The sequence below is a fragment of the Diabrotica virgifera genome, chromosome 4 (assembly GCF_917563875.1).
Source record: "Diabrotica virgifera virgifera chromosome 4, PGI_DIABVI_V3a".
Lineage (NCBI taxonomy): Eukaryota > Metazoa > Arthropoda > Insecta > Coleoptera > Chrysomelidae > Diabrotica > Diabrotica virgifera.
Window position 1 is genome coordinate 217,219,383 of NC_065446.1, and position 18,835 is coordinate 217,238,217.

Genomic DNA, 18,835 nt, shown 5'->3' on the forward strand with positions numbered 1-18,835 from the left:
AAATTAATACATACAGGGTGAAACAATTGAAAAAAAAAACAACATATTTTTACATAAAAACCAGGAAAAATACAACTTTTGGTAAACTGATTCATCCGGTTTAAGACTTCGATCTTACACGTCAAAAAAAGAACCTATATACCAAATTTGGTTGAAATCTGACGTCTCGTTCAAAAGTTATCGTGCTATTAGTCACATATCGCTACTTCAATACAAAAGGGCCACAAATCAAAATCACAGTTTTTACAGAGGAGCTACTCAAAGTTTTGATATTTATTTTTGGTTCATTTTTCTTTTATTTTTTATCATTTATATGCAAGTAATATATTGATAGAAAGGTAAATTTAAACTGTATCTGATATTGTATTTAGATAGAGTGTAAGTATTTTCCTGAGAGAGATATTAGCAGATATGGCCCTTTTGTATAAAAAATATTTCTTATGTCATGATAGGAATTTGAAATAAACGGACACATACCAAAAAAACAAACATTTTAATCAATGGTTTTGTCACTAATTAATGTAGATTTTGAGTAAAATTATTACAAAAAGTCTTATCTTATCAAAAAAAATATTACAATGTCAGTCTACAAAAATAACAAAAGTTAATTCCAAAACTACTACTAAAAGGTACAATTTATAACTTAATGTCTTAACACTAGCTGGATAATCAAAAAGGTATCAATGTTTTACAGCTGTTTAGTGTCTCCAATAAAAACAGTTTTTAACAATTCAACAAAATTCAATGTATCAATTGTCAACGGTTCCTAGGGCAAGTTATTAGATATAATAAATAAATCTGGACCTCCGAGGTACACTCCGAGTTACTGTTCAACAATGTATTTTTACCAGATTTATTTATGACTATCGGATGTAATAAACCTTACTCAACAATAATAACCCATAGAGAGACAAAAATAGTGCCGAAATGAAATTTTCATTATTATGAGTAAATTTAGACGAGGTAAAAAAATTTGACCAATGTTTATAATTTTTTTACTGAATGGGTGTTTGTAATATAATCAAACAAAGTGTATTAATCAGTTTACTACATCATAAAATATACAGGGTAAATTTTTTTCTTACAATTTAAGCAAAAATTTTAATGGTTGAAAAAAATTAAACTTTTAGTATCCCATAAATAGGTCTAATGGGTTAATGGTCGCTCGTGTCAGAGCGTGTACAAAATTGCCAATAAGGCACGCTCTCGTATCAGAGCGTGTACATTAAGGGGTTAATAAACTACATAAGAGGCATCAAAACATTTCAATATTATTGCTGTCTGATATAACGAGATCTGCTTATAACGAGAGTCTTGGTCCGCCATTTCAGTTCTCGTTATGGAGAGTCTACTGTGCAAGTAAATAAAACAACGGCAGTTTACTTTCTAATAATAACATTTGACTGTCATAAAAAATGCAAAACAGTCGTGTCCCAATATATGGCTTTTTTATTTTAAATGATATACTAACTACGAGAATATCATAAGCAAAATGAACGTATTCTGTAATACATCCTTTTTGATTGAGAAAAAAAATATATATTATGCGAATATTTTGTATAAAATGACAGTATTTCGTTACACATCTCTTTTGCTTAAGAGATAATAATGTACTTACGTGAATCTTCTGTGCCAAACGGACGTATTTTGGAATGTGGCACTTTCGTTTATAAAAACGGTAACAACGACTAGGGTTTTTTGAAATGTGGCTCTTTAGCACAAAGGAAACGTGCGTTCACTTCGACTGCCAGGACACAACTAACAAAGTGGCGGTTTTGTCCATATTTTTTCTTTCAAACACAAAAATGCAAAAAGGGCGCAAGTGTTATTTCGATATTAAAAAACGTAAAATACATGGGGGTTTCAGTGGTATATAAAAATATGACTGCTTAAGGTTAGATTTTTTTAATAAACGCGATTTTCGTATTTTTTTATTTGTGGCCCTTTTGTACTGAAGTAGCGATATGTCTAGTTCGTCATTTTGAATGCACGCCATCTTTCTAAAAGGCAAAATCTGAGATGGCCTCATATCTAAATTTGAACCTTTATATGTGTAGTATTAGCCCGATCAAAGAACAATCTGACCCAAAAAAAATAAAGGAAGGATGATAATTTGGGAATAGGTAGTTGAGATTTTTTCTTCTTCGTCAAATTTCAAATCGAATATTTCAATGTGAAATAACCCAAAAACGGAGCACTTTGTAGGGGAAAATTCATTTTAACTTTTTTAGTGTTTAAAAGTCAAAGTGTTTAAAAAAGATTTACTTTTATTAAAAAAAAAAAATTGGAATATTAAAAGTAAGTGAATTTCGCTCAAAATATTGTTGGTCCCTTTTATTTTTTGGTAAAAAAATCGCGAAAATCACCCCCTAATTAGCATGACATAAATTTTAACATTACCACTTCACAATTTACTTTGTCTATGTATTATTTATACGATCTGTAAGTTTCATCGGTCCAAAGTGCTTCGTTTTGAAAAAGCTGTAGTTAAAATGGCTTGAACGAGTAACTCAGAGGTCGGCAACGATTTTAATGTGAAGAGTGAAATACTAGATTAAAAATTCATGGCGGGCGCCAACTATTTTTTGACCTAACAAATATATAAATATAAACGTATAAAAAATATACGTTTTGAATTTCTTGTCTGAATTAACAATAGTTTAAGGGCGCATTAAAATTTATTGAAGGGCGCAGTGGCGCCCGCGGGCGCCGCGTTGCCGACCTCTGGAGTAACTAATCACGAGTTTAGACAAATTTTGAACAGCCATAGCATAACCAATTTTTGTCTTAAGAGGATCGGTACGTATTTTCGGCTGCAATGCAATTCAAATGGGGATTCATTTTTTTCGAATCCTGAGAAAGCTAATAAGTATTTTTGAAAAATTTAAACGCAGAATGAAAGATCACGCTATTAGCGAGGGCCGAAAGTCCCTGAGAACTTCTATAATGTTTATTTTAATAAGTTACAAGGGTGAAAAACTAAGAGAAAATTTAGTGTGATTTTTAATTTCAAATATATCATTCAAAATAAACTTTTCATTTATTCTAAGGGACTTTCGGCCCTCGGTAATAATTTAGTCTTTCATTCTGCGTTTAAATTTTTCAAAAATATTTATTGATTTTTTCAGGATTTGCAAAAAATAAACACAATGCCGTGGTAATATTTTCCAAATCTATCTTTGTCTTACAACGCACTCAACCGAATATAATATTGTCAGCATATATTGTCAGTCAGACACTGACAATATCAGTGACAATTTTAAATATTTGACATTGCATCGGGAATATGTTGAGTTATTGATTAAATATTATTCAAATATAGTGCATTTGATAAATAATTGATTTAAGACGTGAACTTAATAAAAAGTTATTTATTGTTTATTATTTGTGGAAGATCCAAGCAGAGAATACATCAGGATAATAATCTGTGATCCAAGTATTTTGTTGTTAAAGATGTTCAAAATTGTAAGCGTTCCATAACAATATATTATTAAAAAATCACTTTAACACTTTTCCTCTTTTCTCGATTGAGTATTAGTCTTTGTTGTACAAATAAATTATTACAATCACGGAATACATAGTTAGTGAAAAAATTATCACATTTATTAACTGAATTAATAATTTCCAATTATAAAAATAACAGTTATCCAAGAACATTCAAAACCCATCTCTTGAAATTAATGATTTTTCATTAATGACATTTTCAAGTAGAATGACATTCTAGTAATGTTTACATATCCATACCAGTGTGAATTTTACTACGCGTAATTTGCCGTGTAAAGACAGAAAAAGTAGGGATACACGTAAAATATTTGCGAATTATGTACCCATAGCCTTAACAAGAAAACAAAAAAACAAAATATTCAGAAAAGCAAAACGTACATTTTATTACTCTTTGAGGTTTTTGGTATTCCTAATTGTTTTTAAGTTAATTCTATAAACAATTACGATTTTTTTCAAAATTAAAAAAAAATGTTTTATTTTAAACCCAATTTTTTTCAAAACTGAGCACTTTGAACCAATGAAACTTATAGATAATATAAACAATACTTAAGTAAAGTAACCTGTAAAGCGGTAACGATTAATTTTATTTGAGAAGCTAATTAAGGTGTGATTTTCGCCATTTTTTTACCAAAAAATAAAAGGAACCAACAATATTTTGAGCGTAACTCACTTACTTTTTATGTTAGAAGTTTTTTTAAAAAACAAAAATTAACCTTTTCTTAATCACTTTAAAAAAGTTGTAATAATTTTCCCCGCAAAGCTACCTTTTTTGATTATTTCACATTGAAATATTCGATTTGGAATTTGACGAAGAAGAACCTACATTTCATTAGCTGCAACTCTGCTTCTACTGGGTATGCAGACGTCACGCATACACCAATTTTTTCAATTTTTTATAAGCTATATTATTACTAAGAATATTTTTTTCGCTAAAATAATTATTCTTTTGGTTAAAAATGAACACATTCACTCGCAAATAAGTCGAAAAGTATTGACTTAGTAAAAAACTCTATAGAACAAAAGTTACTTAGAATTAGTCATTTTATCCAATTCCGGGCTTATTTTGAACGTATATGTTTTCACCCCCGAGAAAAAATTTTCACCCCGTATTTTCCAATTTTTGTAAAATGGAGGGGATGTAGAATTGTAAACTTTTTCTTATATAATAATAGACAATTTCAACTACCTATTCCCAAATTTTCATTCTTCCTTTATTTTTTTGGAGGTTTTCGTAAAATTTTGCGTTCCCTGATGGGGCTATATATATTATGTGGTCCAAATTATACAGGGTGTAACAAAAATACAGGTCATAAATTAAATCACATATTCTGGGACCAAAAATAGTTCGAATGAACCTAACTTACCTTAGTACAAATATGCACATAAAAAAAGTTATAGCCCTTTGAAGTTACAAAATGAAAATCGATTTTTTCGAATATATCGAAAACTATTAGAGATTTTTTATTGAAAATGGATATGTGGCATTCTTATGGCAGGAGCATCTTAAAAAAAATTATAGTGAAATTTGTGCTCCCCATAAAAATTTTATGGGGGTTTTGTTCCCTTAAACCCCCCCAAACATCTCTGTACGTTCCAATTAAATTATTATTGTGGTACCATTAGTTAAATTCAATGTTTTTAAAACTTTTTTGGCTCCTAGTATTTTTTCGATAAGGCAGTTTTTATCGAGTTGCGGCTTCTTTTTTTAATATGTTTACATAAAAATTTTATAGGGGTTTTGTTCCTTTAAACCCCCCAAATGTTTGTGTACGCTCCAATTAAACTATTACTGCTATACCATTAGTTAAACAAAATGTTTTTAAAACTTTTTTGCCTCTTTGTATTTTTTCGAGAAGGCAACTTTTATCGAGATATGGCTTCTTTTTTAATACGGTTCAAAATATACCTAAAAATGTAAATCATACATAAATTTTCATAATACTCGTATTACCAAGTCTCCAATCGTACTTAACCATATACAAAAATATGTGGTGGATTTGACAAATATTCAAAATATCTCGATAAAGACTGACTTTTCGAAAAAGTACTAAGAGCCAAAAAAGTTTTAAAAATATCGTGTTTAAGTAAGGGTACTACAATAATAATTTAATTGGAACGTACACAAAAGTTTGGGGGGGTTTAAAGGAACTAAACCCCCATAAACTTTTTATAGGGTGTACAAATTTCACTATAATTTTTTCTTAAGATGCTACTGTCATAAGAATGCTATATGTCCATTTTCAATAAAAAATCTTTAATAGTTTTCGATATATTGGAAAAAATCAATTTTCATTTTGTAACTTCAAAGGGTTGTAACTTTTTTTATATGCACATTTGTACTAAGGTAAGTTAGGTTCAATCAAACTATTTTTGGTCCCAGAATATGTGATTAAATTTATGACCTGTATTTTTGTTACACCCTGTATACTTCTATCATTAAATGCACAATTGTTTCACTTATCGGTTGCACAAACTAAAATACGATTTAAGGGGGGTGGTATGTTTTGAAATCAACAGTTCAACTTCATTTTTTTGATTTTTTTGAAACTGTTATAGAATTATTTTATCTTTAAATTATGTAAGCCTATTCAGTACAACTCAAAGAATGTTCAAAAAAAAATTCAAGCCAAAATATTGAAAAATAAGCCAACGGTGGCAAATTTTTACAAACACCTAAAAAATGGATTTTAAAGTGGATATCAGAACACGTCATTGGATCATGTGAAATAAAAAATTCAAAAAGATTTTATTATTTTATAAGTTTTTCGAGAGAACCCTGCCGAGTTTTTGTTAGTTTTAATAATTTTTGAGAATTTGGTATCACTCAGAAGTCAAAGTAACAAAATTTCTTGTAAAAAAAGGTGAAAGTCAACATATTGTTAAACAGAAGATAAGCATAAAACAAAAAATATCTTGCAAAAATATCAAAAAAAGAAAATGTATGCAAAATTTCAGGTGGTGGGGTTAAGTAGTTTTTGAGTAACAATGTCCACCGCCTTTGAAAAAAGCAGTTTTGAGAAAAACGCGTTTAAAGTTTTGACAACTTTTATTTTCAATTTCTTTTTGTCTGTCAAATCGTAAAGTGATGCACACCGGAATTTGTTTTTGAATCGAGGAGTAATTTACAAAAGAGAAACAGCTGTTCAGAAGAAGAACACAGCGAGTCGAAGGTAGGGATATTCAACATGCTGTATTTCTGGTAATTTTTCTCCGATCAATCTGAAATTTTCAGAGAGTATCCTTGAAGTTATGTGTTTGATTACTACTAGCAGGTATTGAACGAAACAAGTAATAAAATCAAAAACAAGCAATAAACACTAATTACAACACCTGCTAATGCCTTCTGATAGCTTCTATTGCTAGAAAGTGGAATTTCTCCATAAGCGCAATACAACAATACATAATATAGGTAATTAAAACCACTTACCGATAACTTGTTGAATTCGAAACATTAGGGAACGAACGAGCGATGTCGATATGTGCACACACTTTTGTGGTCTCGATGCACCTCATTCCTTATCGCAGGGGGAAAGAATTTCTGGCTTCAAGTGGTAATACCCCGAACGTCGTCACCGCGATATGTGGTGTTTTCGATACGGTCATAGAAAGGAACACGGGTGTCGACATGGGTAAAAGGGTTGAACCATTCAAACGACCAAACCAATTTATGGAATTTCAAACATTATGTAAATCCATTTAAAATAATAAAACAATCGACAATTTCAAAATTTTCATGCCATACCCCCCTTAATGAAATAATTAATATAGTAACGCAACAACAGCTTACCTTGGTTGGTTTTGTAAATATATTTGACCCAAGTCAATTTTCGATTTTTTCCAATCATCGAAAACGTGTGCGAACCGTATCCGTGTTGGTGGCGATGGCCATCAGGTATTCCCCTGTCGCTAAACAGAAATAACACCTGGTGTACACTTTCCGGTCTGCGACCCAAGTAGTCCCAAAAGGCGTCCCAATCTCTTAGATTCGTTACAGGATTTCTCTTTTGGCTATGAATGAACATGGGAAACAAGATCGGATCCCTCATGAAAAAAATTGGAGTGTTGTTACCTACCACGTCCCAGTTGCCTTCTTCGGTGTAGAATTTAAGAGCGAATCCTAAAACAAAAGCAAAATTACTAAGTTTTCGTACAAGAATAACTGGATTTTTTATTTTCCAGATTATTGAATACTAAATTAACTTTTAACAAAAAAAAGGAGAAATGAAAAATTAATAATGTTAATTGAAAAGTATTTTTCAGTTTAAATAAAAAAGTTTTTGAGCCTTAGAAACCGTAATTTTTCGTTCTTTTTTCAGTTTTTAATTGTTTATTTTTATTTGTTTATTTATTTATTTATTTATTTATTGACGGGCTAAACTATTTTTCAGTTTTTGTACAATATGTATAAAATACAGTAAGATATATAAGCTAGCTACAACAGTTTTTTAACATGTTTTTTAAATGATGCAGTTGAAGTATTAAATAATTCTAAATCTGTTTGGTAATTGTTCGCCGTACGTAACATCCTAGAAATAACTTCATTGAGTCCATAATTAGTAGAATGAAAATCTACAAAAAACAGGTCAGAATTACGGGTTCTTCGCATAGGTATATTAAATGAGATTAAACCCAAAATTTCAGGGCAATTAATAAATCCATTTAGAAGCTTATGTAAAAAATATAATTCGAATTCAGCTCTTCTTGTCTCTAATTTGTTCATTTTAAGTTGATTAAGAATATAACTAATTATAATCTCCACATCTTAAACCCATTTTATAACCACATATCCTTAAAAATCTGTTTTGAACTTTTTCTAATTGAGTTTTCTGAGTATTATAAAAAGGACACCATAATACAACAATATTCTATAATTGATCGCACTAGCGAACAGTATAATATTTTAAACGTAAAAACTGAAAAGTTCTTTGAATTTCTCTGGATAAATCCTAACATTTTAAGGGCACGTGAAGTTATGTCATTAATATGTCATTAGTACGTATATCATTAAAGTTTTCTATCCAGTGTTATACCCAAATCCCGTACCTGATGTATCTCTTGCAGAACAGTACCATTATTATTAACCCGCCATTACACGCGCTATGAGGGAATCCCTCACCATATTTGTTTATAACCAATGAAATTGTGTAAACTAATACGATAACCTTAAGCACCCAGGAATGCCTTTAGCATGGTTCATGAGAGGATATGAAAAAGTTATAGAATATTTCAGGCGGTCAGTGTGCTGTGTGATAGTTGAAAGAAGAGACATCCCTCTTCAAGTGAGGGAATTCCTCACTGCGCGTGCAAACACGGTGAAATCACGTTTCTGTTATCTCAAAGAAACTTTTAGGTTTTTATTTAATATTTAGGTAGGCTTAATTAAAATATTATTGTTGTGATTAGGTTAGGAACAGTGGCACACCGAGGGGGGTTTGAGGGGTTAAAATCCCACCCAGAGCATATAGAAATATATATAAAAGAAAGTAGGAAAATGTAACTTGTCTTTCACAAATAATACAAAAAACTTTCGGTGCCCAAGCAAACCCCCCTCCCCCCCAGAGAAAAATTATAGGTGCGCCACTGGTTAAGAACCCATTTTTAAATTTACCTATTCTAATTGGGAAATAAGCCACAATTTAACTTGAAAATTGATTTTATTGACGTTTCGAATTCCACCTCGGACGTCGTTATCAAAATACAAAATACTAATAGTTAATTACATAAATGCCACAAGGAAATAGCTTCAGAACAGTTGTTAATTTTAATTTGTATTTCTAGTAAAATGAATTCGCGTAAAGAACGTTAATTTCTTCAGTAGCTTGCTGAATTTGAAAATTAAGAAAACTTGCTTTTGATCTATATTATTTTTACTTTTGTTTTGTTAAATTAATAAAAAAAATTGGTTTACGAGACTTTATATAATATGTGAGTACAACCCATTTTATATTTATAGATGTTGACATTCATTCTTCCTCGAAATAAGTCGAATTTATGTAGGTGAGGGCGACGCTCATACGCGTGCAACCACGTCACAATAGAAGACGCGTGTAACGGCGGGTTAAAAGAAGCCTGCGTTTTACTAAACGTGAAATTAAAACATTTTTTGAGATTTAAGTTTAAAACATTTACTTCACACCAACAACGTGAAAAATTATTTAAGGACAACTGCAAACATTCACAATCAGAGAGGCAAGCAATAGATCTAAAGATTTTTATGTCATCAGCGAATAAGAGAAATTGGTCAGAGTTAATTACTGTTCGTAAATCGTTAACAAATATATTAAAAAGCAGTGGTCCCAAATGAGAACCTTGTGGAACACCTGATGTTATATGAATTGTTTTGACAAAAAACTACCATATTTAACCATTTGAGAACGATTAGACAAATAATCATCATCATCATCAGCCTCTCTCAATCCACTGCTGGACATAGGCCTCCCCTGTTTGTCTCCAAAGTTTTCTATCTTGTGCTTTTTGTATCCAGTTTTTTGTTGTCTTTCGTAAGTCGTCTTGCCATTGTATTGATGGTCTTCCTCTGCTACGTTTATCGGCTCTTGGTCTCCATTCAACTAGTTTGCGAGTCCATCTTCTGTCCTTCATTCTGGCAACGTGTCCAGCCCATTTCCATTTTAAGTTACAGCTTCTTTCAATGACGTCTATGACTTTGGTCTTAGCTCGTAGATCTTCGTTTCTAATCCTGTCTGGCAGAGTGGCCCCTATCATTGATCGCTCCATTCTTCTCTGCGCTACTCTTAGTTTTTGTGCGTTTTTCTTTGTGAGCGATAATGTTTCTGCACCATAGGTCATCACCGGTAGCACGTATTGGTCGAAAACTTTTTTCTTCATGTTAGTTGGAATGTCACTCTTAAAAATGTCCCCAAGAGCTCCGTATGCTGCCCATCCTTGTATTATTCTTCTGGATACTTCTGTTGTTTGATTGTCCTTACCTATCTTAATTTCGTGACCCAGATATATATATTTGTCTACCAGTTCTATTTGTTCATTTTGTATTTCAAGGTGTTTACTTGGTACTAAGTTCGTCATATATTTTGTTTTTGTTATATTCATTTTTAAGCCTATTTTATGACATGCCGTACCAAGTTCTTCCAACATTTTCTTTATTTGTCCCAAATCGTCTGCAATCAGGACTATATCGTCTGCGTAGCTTAGGTGGTGTAGCATCTCTCCGTCCACATTTATTCCTTTATCACCCCATTCGAGGGTTTTGATCGCTTTTTCTAGAGCCGATATGAAAAGTTTAGGTGACAACGTATCCCCTTGACGGATACCTCTTTGGATTTTTATGTGTTTGCTGTTAGCGTGTAGTTGTATCGAGCTTGTCGCATTTTTATATATATTACATATTAGCCTCGAATATCGGCTATCAATGCGGCTCTCGTTTAGTGCTTCTATAACACTGTCGAGTTCTACTGAGTCGAATGCTTTGTGGAAATCTACGAATGCTAAAACTAAGGGCTTGTTATATTCTATGGATTTTTCGATGAGTTGTTTTATTGTTTGGAGGTGATCGTTCGTTCCAAAGTTTGCTCTGAATCCAGTTTGTTCTCTACTTTGATACAGGTCTAATTTCTTGTCTAATCTTGTGGTGATTACTCTCGTGAAAAGTTTATAAAGATGGTTTAACAGACTGATTGGTCGGTAATTTTCCAGATCAGTTTTTCTCCTTTTTTGTGCAGAAGAATTGTTTTGGCTCTATTCCATTCAGATGGTATGGATTTCTTTGTCAAACTTAGATTAAAGAGATCTTTTATTTTTCTCATTAGAGGTTCACCGCCATTCTTAACAGCCTCGATCACTATTCCATCGTCTCCTGGTGATTTATTGGATTTCATTTTATTCATCGCTTGTCTAATTTCACTAGAGTTATTTCTGGCATGAGTTCAGAGCTTTGATTTAATATTGTTTTGCTTATTGCATCTTTTAGCTGTGTTTGGTTCATCCGTCTGCTTTTATAAAGTTCTCCATAGAAATCTTCTACTATTGTTAAAAGCTCCTCTCTATTTGTTGTTATTTCGCCCTTTTTGTTTTTTAATTTAATGATCTGACTTTTTCCATTATTTAGTTTTCTTCGCAGACTTTTTAGGCCTTTATTATTTTCTATGGCTTGTTCGATTTTAAGTGTATTATACTTTCTTAAGTCTTTTCTTATTGCTTTCTTGACTTCTCTGTTAATCTCTCTCTTTTGCTCTCTATTTGGATCATTTCTTTCTGTAATAAGATTTCTTTGTTTCATTAAATTCCTGGTGTCAGTACTAAGTTTTTCTTCGTTCTTACTTCTTGGACAGTGTTTTCTCATGCTTTCTCCAATGGCTTGCGTAATATGTTGGTTTAGTGCATCTATGTTTTCGTTGAGAGTTATGTCTGTGTTGTTTCTCAGTTTGGTTTCAATGTCGTTTTGATATTCTTTAATGTCTCTAGGTTGAGTCCATATTGGTATTGGTTTCGTATTTACTAATTTGCGTCTCTCTTGTTTTGTGCTTATTTTAACTGCTGCTCTTACCATTCTATGGTCACTACCAGTGTTGAATGCATTTAGGACCGTTACGTCTTGGATGATTTCTTTTTTGTTTGTAATTATGAAGAAGTCAATTTCGTTTTTTGTTTTATTATCTGGGCTTGCCCAGGTCCATCTTCTATGTGGTTTCTTATAGAAAAAGCTATTCATTTGGACTAGATTATTCTGAAGGAGAAAACCAATTAAGGTCTCTCCTCTTTCATTCCTTCCATTTAGTCCAAATTTTCCAAGTGATGTTTCTTCTGGACATGCTTTGATTCCTATTTTTTCATTAAAATCACCACATATTATCACGTATTGTGTGGGTACGTCATTTAGGGCTATTGAGATATCGTCGTAGAATTCTTCGACTTCTTCATCTGAATGGGTGGTTGTTGATGCATAGACTTGAATTATTTTAATACTGTATCTTTTATTGAGTTGTAATGTTAAGTAGGCAACTCTGTTCGATATTCCTTTAATAGATGTAATTTTATCGCTATGCTTTCTATGTATAAAAAACCCAATGCCTCCCTCTGATGTTTCTTCATTGCCCATACTGTAGAAAAGATGCCCTGTACTTCGGGTCTTCAGACTTTCTCCTTTCCTTCTCACTTCGCTGACTCCTATTTTGTCCCATTTGATATTTGACATTTCACTTTCCATCTCTGTAAGTCTTTCTTCTCACAACAGACTTCTCGCATTGTAGGTAGCAATATGCATCAATATGTGTTTTTTGGATTTTGTCTTTTGCGAATTTTTGCCTCCCCCAGAATCCTTGAGGCAGACCTTATGAGGTGTGGGACTTACCATTACTGATCTACCCACATGGGGTTCACTATTCACGATTTGTTTGAAATTCGCCATGACGGGGGTAAATTTGGCAATTAAAACACCACGCTTGCCTTGCGTGTTGGTGAGTTTCTAAATCAGCCGCCCACTCTGGGTCAGACGCTGTTTGCAGCCGCCCATTCTGGATCAGACGCTGCAGGTTTGGTTTGATTCTATAGTAACCCTAAAATCGAGGGTTGCCACTTCCGCCATCCGTACCGTACCGAAGCTCCGCTTCTCCGCCGTGGCTGCCGTTGTGGACTTCATCCGTAACCCTGGACAAGGGACCCTAAACAGGTACTAGTTTCCCGGGTCAGGAAACCCCCGGAATCTGCGGGGGGCAGGGATTGATTCAATTTCCCTGATAGGACTATCTTCAAGAATTTAAAGAGTTCCTACCCGCTACCCAAACCCTACCCGCTAGACAAATAATGTTTAATCCAATTTGAGATGTTATCGCTAATGCCATAGCCACAAAGTTTGGCAATCAAGATCTCATGATTGACTCTATCGAAAGCTTTTGAAAAATCAGCATAGATTGAATCGACCTGAGAACCAGACTCCAACGAGTTAATGATAAAATTTGTATAATACACGAGATTTGTAACTGTGGATTTACCTTGGCTAAAACCATGTTGTTCACCAATTATTATGTTTTTACAATCAAAACTAACATTCTGTTTACAAAAAAATCTTTTGGTAGCTCTGACTGTATACAAACTGCACGGTAATTTTCAGCTTTATCTTTCTGACCAGACTTGAAAATTGGTTTTAAAAAACTAGATTTCCAGAAATCGGGAAATATCTCTGATGTTAGTGATAGGTTAAGGCTCTAGTACTAAAAGGTACTCTTACTTTAAGTCGGTAGGACACACCGTTTTCTAGAAAAATCGATTTGAAAGTTTTTCGTTTTTGGAATTTGAAAAAAAATTGAAAGAACTTTTCAACAAAAAACGAAGTATTTTACCCACATAAAGTAAGAGTAACTTTTAGTACTCGAATACCTCATAATTTAATAATCTAGTGTCAAAAATGCTCAAAAATTCAAGACAAAAAAGTTATGCTATAAAATAACTGTTGACCTAACCAAAACAGACGCCTACGACCAGTACTCGAAATTCGCAATTAATGAAATCGATTTATCTCTGGAATATAAATAAATGTACCAGTTTTCGTCTTTCTAAACAGTTTTTTTTTTAATTTTTTTTTAATTCAAAAAGCGAAAAATTTTCAAATTGATTTTTCTAGAAAACGGTGTGTCCTACCGATTTAAAACAAGAGTACCTTTTAGTACTAGAATACTTTACAATTTCATAATCCAGTGTCAGAAATGCATAAAAGTTAAAGCTAAAAAAGTTATGCGATAAAATAACTGTTGCCCTACCCAAAACGGACGCCTATGACTGGTACTAGAAATTGACACTAGGTGGAATCGATTTATCTCTGGAAGGTAAATAAGTGTACCAATTTTCGTTTTTCTAACTAGAAGCGTTCTGGAGGTATTTAAGAAAAACTAATTACAAGACGCCATCTTCAAAGAGCTCTAGCTCCCTTAGGAAGCATTTTCGGACTAAGTGAATTGGGTTAAATTATCTTAAAATTATCTGAAGAATCTCCTGTCTTCGTTTGTCGGTAGAGTTTCTGGACACCCTGTATAAATAATACTAAAATATAAAAATGTACCAACTCGATATGTTATTGACTTACTAAACGTGGTATTTTCTTTCTATTGTAGTATGGGTAACCACATCCTACTGCATTCTATCGAGGAATTTGAGAGACAATTGGTTTCATTACGCATAATTAGAGCCGCTTCTTTGATTTTTTTCTTTTTACTATCTGTTTCTTTCAGGACTATACTTGAATCTCTCCACTGAACTCTATGTTCATTATCCCATGCGTGTTGACATATTTGAGATATATCAAATTCTCTATTTTTAATATAAGACATGTTGACTTATTCTAACGTTTAATGGTCTTGATGTTTCACCTAAATAAAATTGTTCGCATTCACAAGGTATTTTATAAATACAATTCTTTGTTCTTTCTTGTTCACTGTTAGGTTTAGTTTTAGATAGATTAGATCTCAATGTGTTTGTTGTTTTGAATGTTGTTGAAATGTTGAATTTATTTCCTATCGTTTTAAGTTTCTCGGATAGTCCTTTTATACAGGGTGTCCCGAAAAGAATGGTCATAAATTATACCACACATTCTGGAGTCAAAAATAGTTCGGTAGAACTTAATTTACCTTAGTACAAATGTGATCATAAAAAAAGTTACAGCCCTTTGAAGTTACAAAATGAAAATCGATTTTTTTCAATATGTCGAAAACTCTCAAAGATTTTTTATTGAAAACGGGCATGTATCATTCTTATAACAGGCCCACCTTAAAACCAAATTATAGTGAAATTTTTCCACCCCATAAAAAAATTATGTGGATTTTGTTCCCTTGAACCCCCCCAAACTTTTGTGTACGTTCCAATTAATTCATTATTGTGGTACCATTAGTTGAACACAACGTTTTTAAAACTTTTTTGCCTCTTAGTATTTTTTCGATAAGCCAATTTTTATCGAGATGCGGCTACTTTTTTACTATATTTACATAAAAAATTTATGGGGGTTTTGTTCCTTTAAACCCCCCAAATGTTTGTGTACGTTCCAATTAAACTATTATTGTGGTACCATTAGTTAAACACAGTGTTTTTAGAACTTTTTTGTCTCTTAGTCTTTTTTTGATACGTCAACTTTTATCGAGATGTGGCTTCTTTTTCAAAATATACCAAAAAATTTAAGTTATAAATAAATTTTCAGATTATTAACAGGTGTCTATAATCATACTTAACCATATACAAATAGGTGGTGGATTCGACAAATATTCAAAATATCTCGATAAACACTGCCTTATGAAAAAAGTACTAGGAGGCAAAAAAGTTTTAAAAATATTGTGTTTAACTAATGGTGCCACAATAATAATTTAAATGGAACGTACATAAAAGTTTGGGGGGTTTAAGGGAACAAAACCCCCATAAAATTTTTATGGGGTACACAAACTTTACTATAATTTTTTTTTAAGATGCTGCTACCATAAAGATTCCTCATGTCCATTTTTAATAAAAAACCTCTAGAAGTTTTCGATATATTAAAAAAAATCGATTTTCATTTTGTAACTTTAAAGGCCTGTAATTTTTTTTGTGTGCACTATTGTATATAGGTAAGTGAGGTTTAATCAACCTATTTTTGACCCCAGAATCTGTGGTATAATTTATGACCAATCTTTTCGGGACACCCTGTATATATGGTATTGATATTTTCCTCGTATTATTTCTTGTGAATGCTATAGGATCTCGTTCTAAGTTGTTATGTTCCATTCGATCCAATCTTGACAATTCCTTATTTATAAACGATAAAGGATAATCATTTTTTAATAAAACAGATGTTAACAATTGTTTTTCTTCTAAGAATGAATAGAACAAGTAATTTTGGCTCTATCACATAAGGATTTAATGATTCCTTTTTAACGTTGATGTTGTGATTTGATTTGTAATTGAGATATCTGTTGGTGTGTGTTGGTTTTCCATACACTCGAGTCTCATATCTATCCAGTATCCTTCTTTGAGACTATAACATCGAGGAAAGGCAGGGTATTATTATATTCCTTTTCCATTGTAAATTTTGTTGTCTCTTCTTGATCGTTTATAATATTTAGGAATGTATCCAACAATTCTGATCTATGAGGCCATATTGAAAAAACATCATCTACATATCTTAACCATACTGTGGGTTTTAAATTTTGTTTAGAAATATATTAGTTTCGAAATCCTCCATAAATATATTAGCCAATAATGAAGATAAAGCTAGATATTGCTAGACCAAAATTTTGTTTATAGAATTCATTATTTAGTTGAAAATAGGTATTATTACATAGTACATAATGTCAATAACTCCATTATAGCTGATACATTTAGTCTTGTCCTAGTTGTCAATGTAATTGTCACTCTCTAATTTCGTTTTAATTATATTTAAAGTTTTATCTAAAGGCACATTTGTAAATAAACTGTTTATATCAAAACTTACTAAAATATTATTTGGATTAAATTCAATATTTGATAATTTGTTTAAAAAATGTGTATTTTTTATAAATGTGTCATTATTATTAGCAAATGGTTTTATAATATTTAATAAAAATTTTGATAGTTCACTACAAGGAGAATTGATGGTACTACAAATGGGTCTAAGTGGTATATTAGCTTTATGAATTTTCGGCACTCCGTAAAAATGTGATTTTTACGGTCTTTGTCTTTGATAGTATGTAACATTGTCTTTGATAGTATGTTAAATTTTCTTTATGTTCTCTTCTCTGCAAGAAGTTTATGCTTATAATGTAACTGTTTGTTATTGCTGATAGGTGGTATAATTTTCTTCTGTTATCGTTTGTCTCGTCATGAATAGTTTCATTCCCTGCTACTTCCTTATTCTGATTTTCTTTGCCTATTTTTACATTGAAGTCACCAACCATTAGTATGTACTATGCAATTTCTGGGCAATCTTTCATACAGTTCTTCCAGTTGTTCATATAATTCAATTTTATCATTTTTTAATGCATTTTCTGTGGGTGCATAGATATGTTTATGATTGTCATATTGACTTGTTTGTTTTCTATTTTTATATAGGTATTATGACATTCAAAAAGTTGATTAATAGCAAGCTGAAAATTTGTTAATAGCTTAACGGTGTCTAGCCGGACAAATTTTGATGTACGGCAGTGATTCTCAACCTGTGGGGTTGAGCCCCCTAAGGGGCGCGCTTTTAGCCATGGGGGGCGTGAAAATATAAAAAAAAACACTTAAAAATTGACTAATTTACTAAAATCAAAGCAAAACAAAATTCTGACAAACAAAAAATAAAATACCCATGAACAAGGAGCTATACATAAATAGTTATGAGCACTGAACACTAAATCAACAAGTTTAATGTAAATTAATGACTTCCTTGGGCCTCTTTTGCAGATCAAAGCTTATCGAAACAGGGTGTAATATTAGAAATAGACGCTCTCAGTTCTTTCTCTATATTTAGCTGCAATCTATATTTGGTATTTAAAGCAGCCATCGCGGAAAATCCTGTTTCGCAAAGGTAGGATGGTGAAAACGGTAATAGTATACGGAACGCTCTGGTTTTCAGTGCAGAAAACTCATCATTTACCCCTGCCCAAAATTCAAAGAGGGATCTAATATTAAACTGTTTCTTGATTTCGTGGCTGCACCACTAATGAACTTTTTAGGTCAGCTGTAAACAAAGTCAGGGTAGCCTTGATGATTTCCAATCTCCGATAGGAGTGGCACAAGAAGAAGAAGAAGATGATTTCGGCATAATTTGCTGTGTGAAGTCTATGAAGGTTTCTTCTTCTGCAGTAGAGAGCTCTTCGGGTGTTATTTGAAACGGATTCCCGACCCACTCATAACTATTAGGTACTTATTAATTGGTCGTCGGCAAAAAAGTATCTTTTAAAATTTTTTGTCAGCATTGCTAAATGATTTTCAATGATTACAAAAAAACTTTCACGTGTTGTGCTTCAACCTGGTAAGTTTTAAAACATTCATCCACATTTTCAAATATTTCTAGGTTTTTTGCTTTAAATTTCTGCTCCACAATTTCAATTTTCTACAGAAAGCGTTAACTTTATCATTCGTATCAAATATATTCGTATTGGCCCCTTGAAGTTGTAAGTTCAAAATATTTAGTTTCTCGAATATATCAACCAATTAACTAAATTTCATCAAAAATAAACCATCGTGAAACATCTTGGCTTGCGGCCTCTTTTCTTCTTCTAGAAAAATGGCGATTTCATGTCTTAATTCAAAACACGTAAAAATTTCCCACGTAATAACCAGCTTGCATCACAATAAAATAATAATGCTGAATGTACCGCATCCATGTCTTTGCAAAGTACAGAAAAGATTCTAGTTTTCAAAGGTTTCATTTTTATGT

The 18,835-nt window shown here is 32.1% G+C and overlaps 2 protein-coding genes across 2 annotated transcripts in view; one reads left to right on the plus strand and one right to left on the minus strand.

The window, feature by feature from the left end:
* Nucleotides 1–18,835, plus strand: part of LOC126883295 (mannosyl-oligosaccharide alpha-1,2-mannosidase IA-like) — a 662,535-nt gene that overhangs the window by 262,230 nt on the left and 381,470 nt on the right. The gene's annotated exons all lie outside the window — the stretch shown is intronic.
* LOC126883296 (catalase-like) overlaps nt 1–18,835 on the minus strand; it is a 125,776-nt gene that overhangs the window by 60,731 nt on the left and 46,210 nt on the right. The window contains exon 4 of the mRNA XM_050648658.1: nt 7,292–7,621. Within this exon, the coding sequence (XP_050504615.1) occupies nt 7,292–7,621 (330 nt within the window). The remainder of the gene's footprint in view (nt 1–7,291; nt 7,622–18,835) is intronic.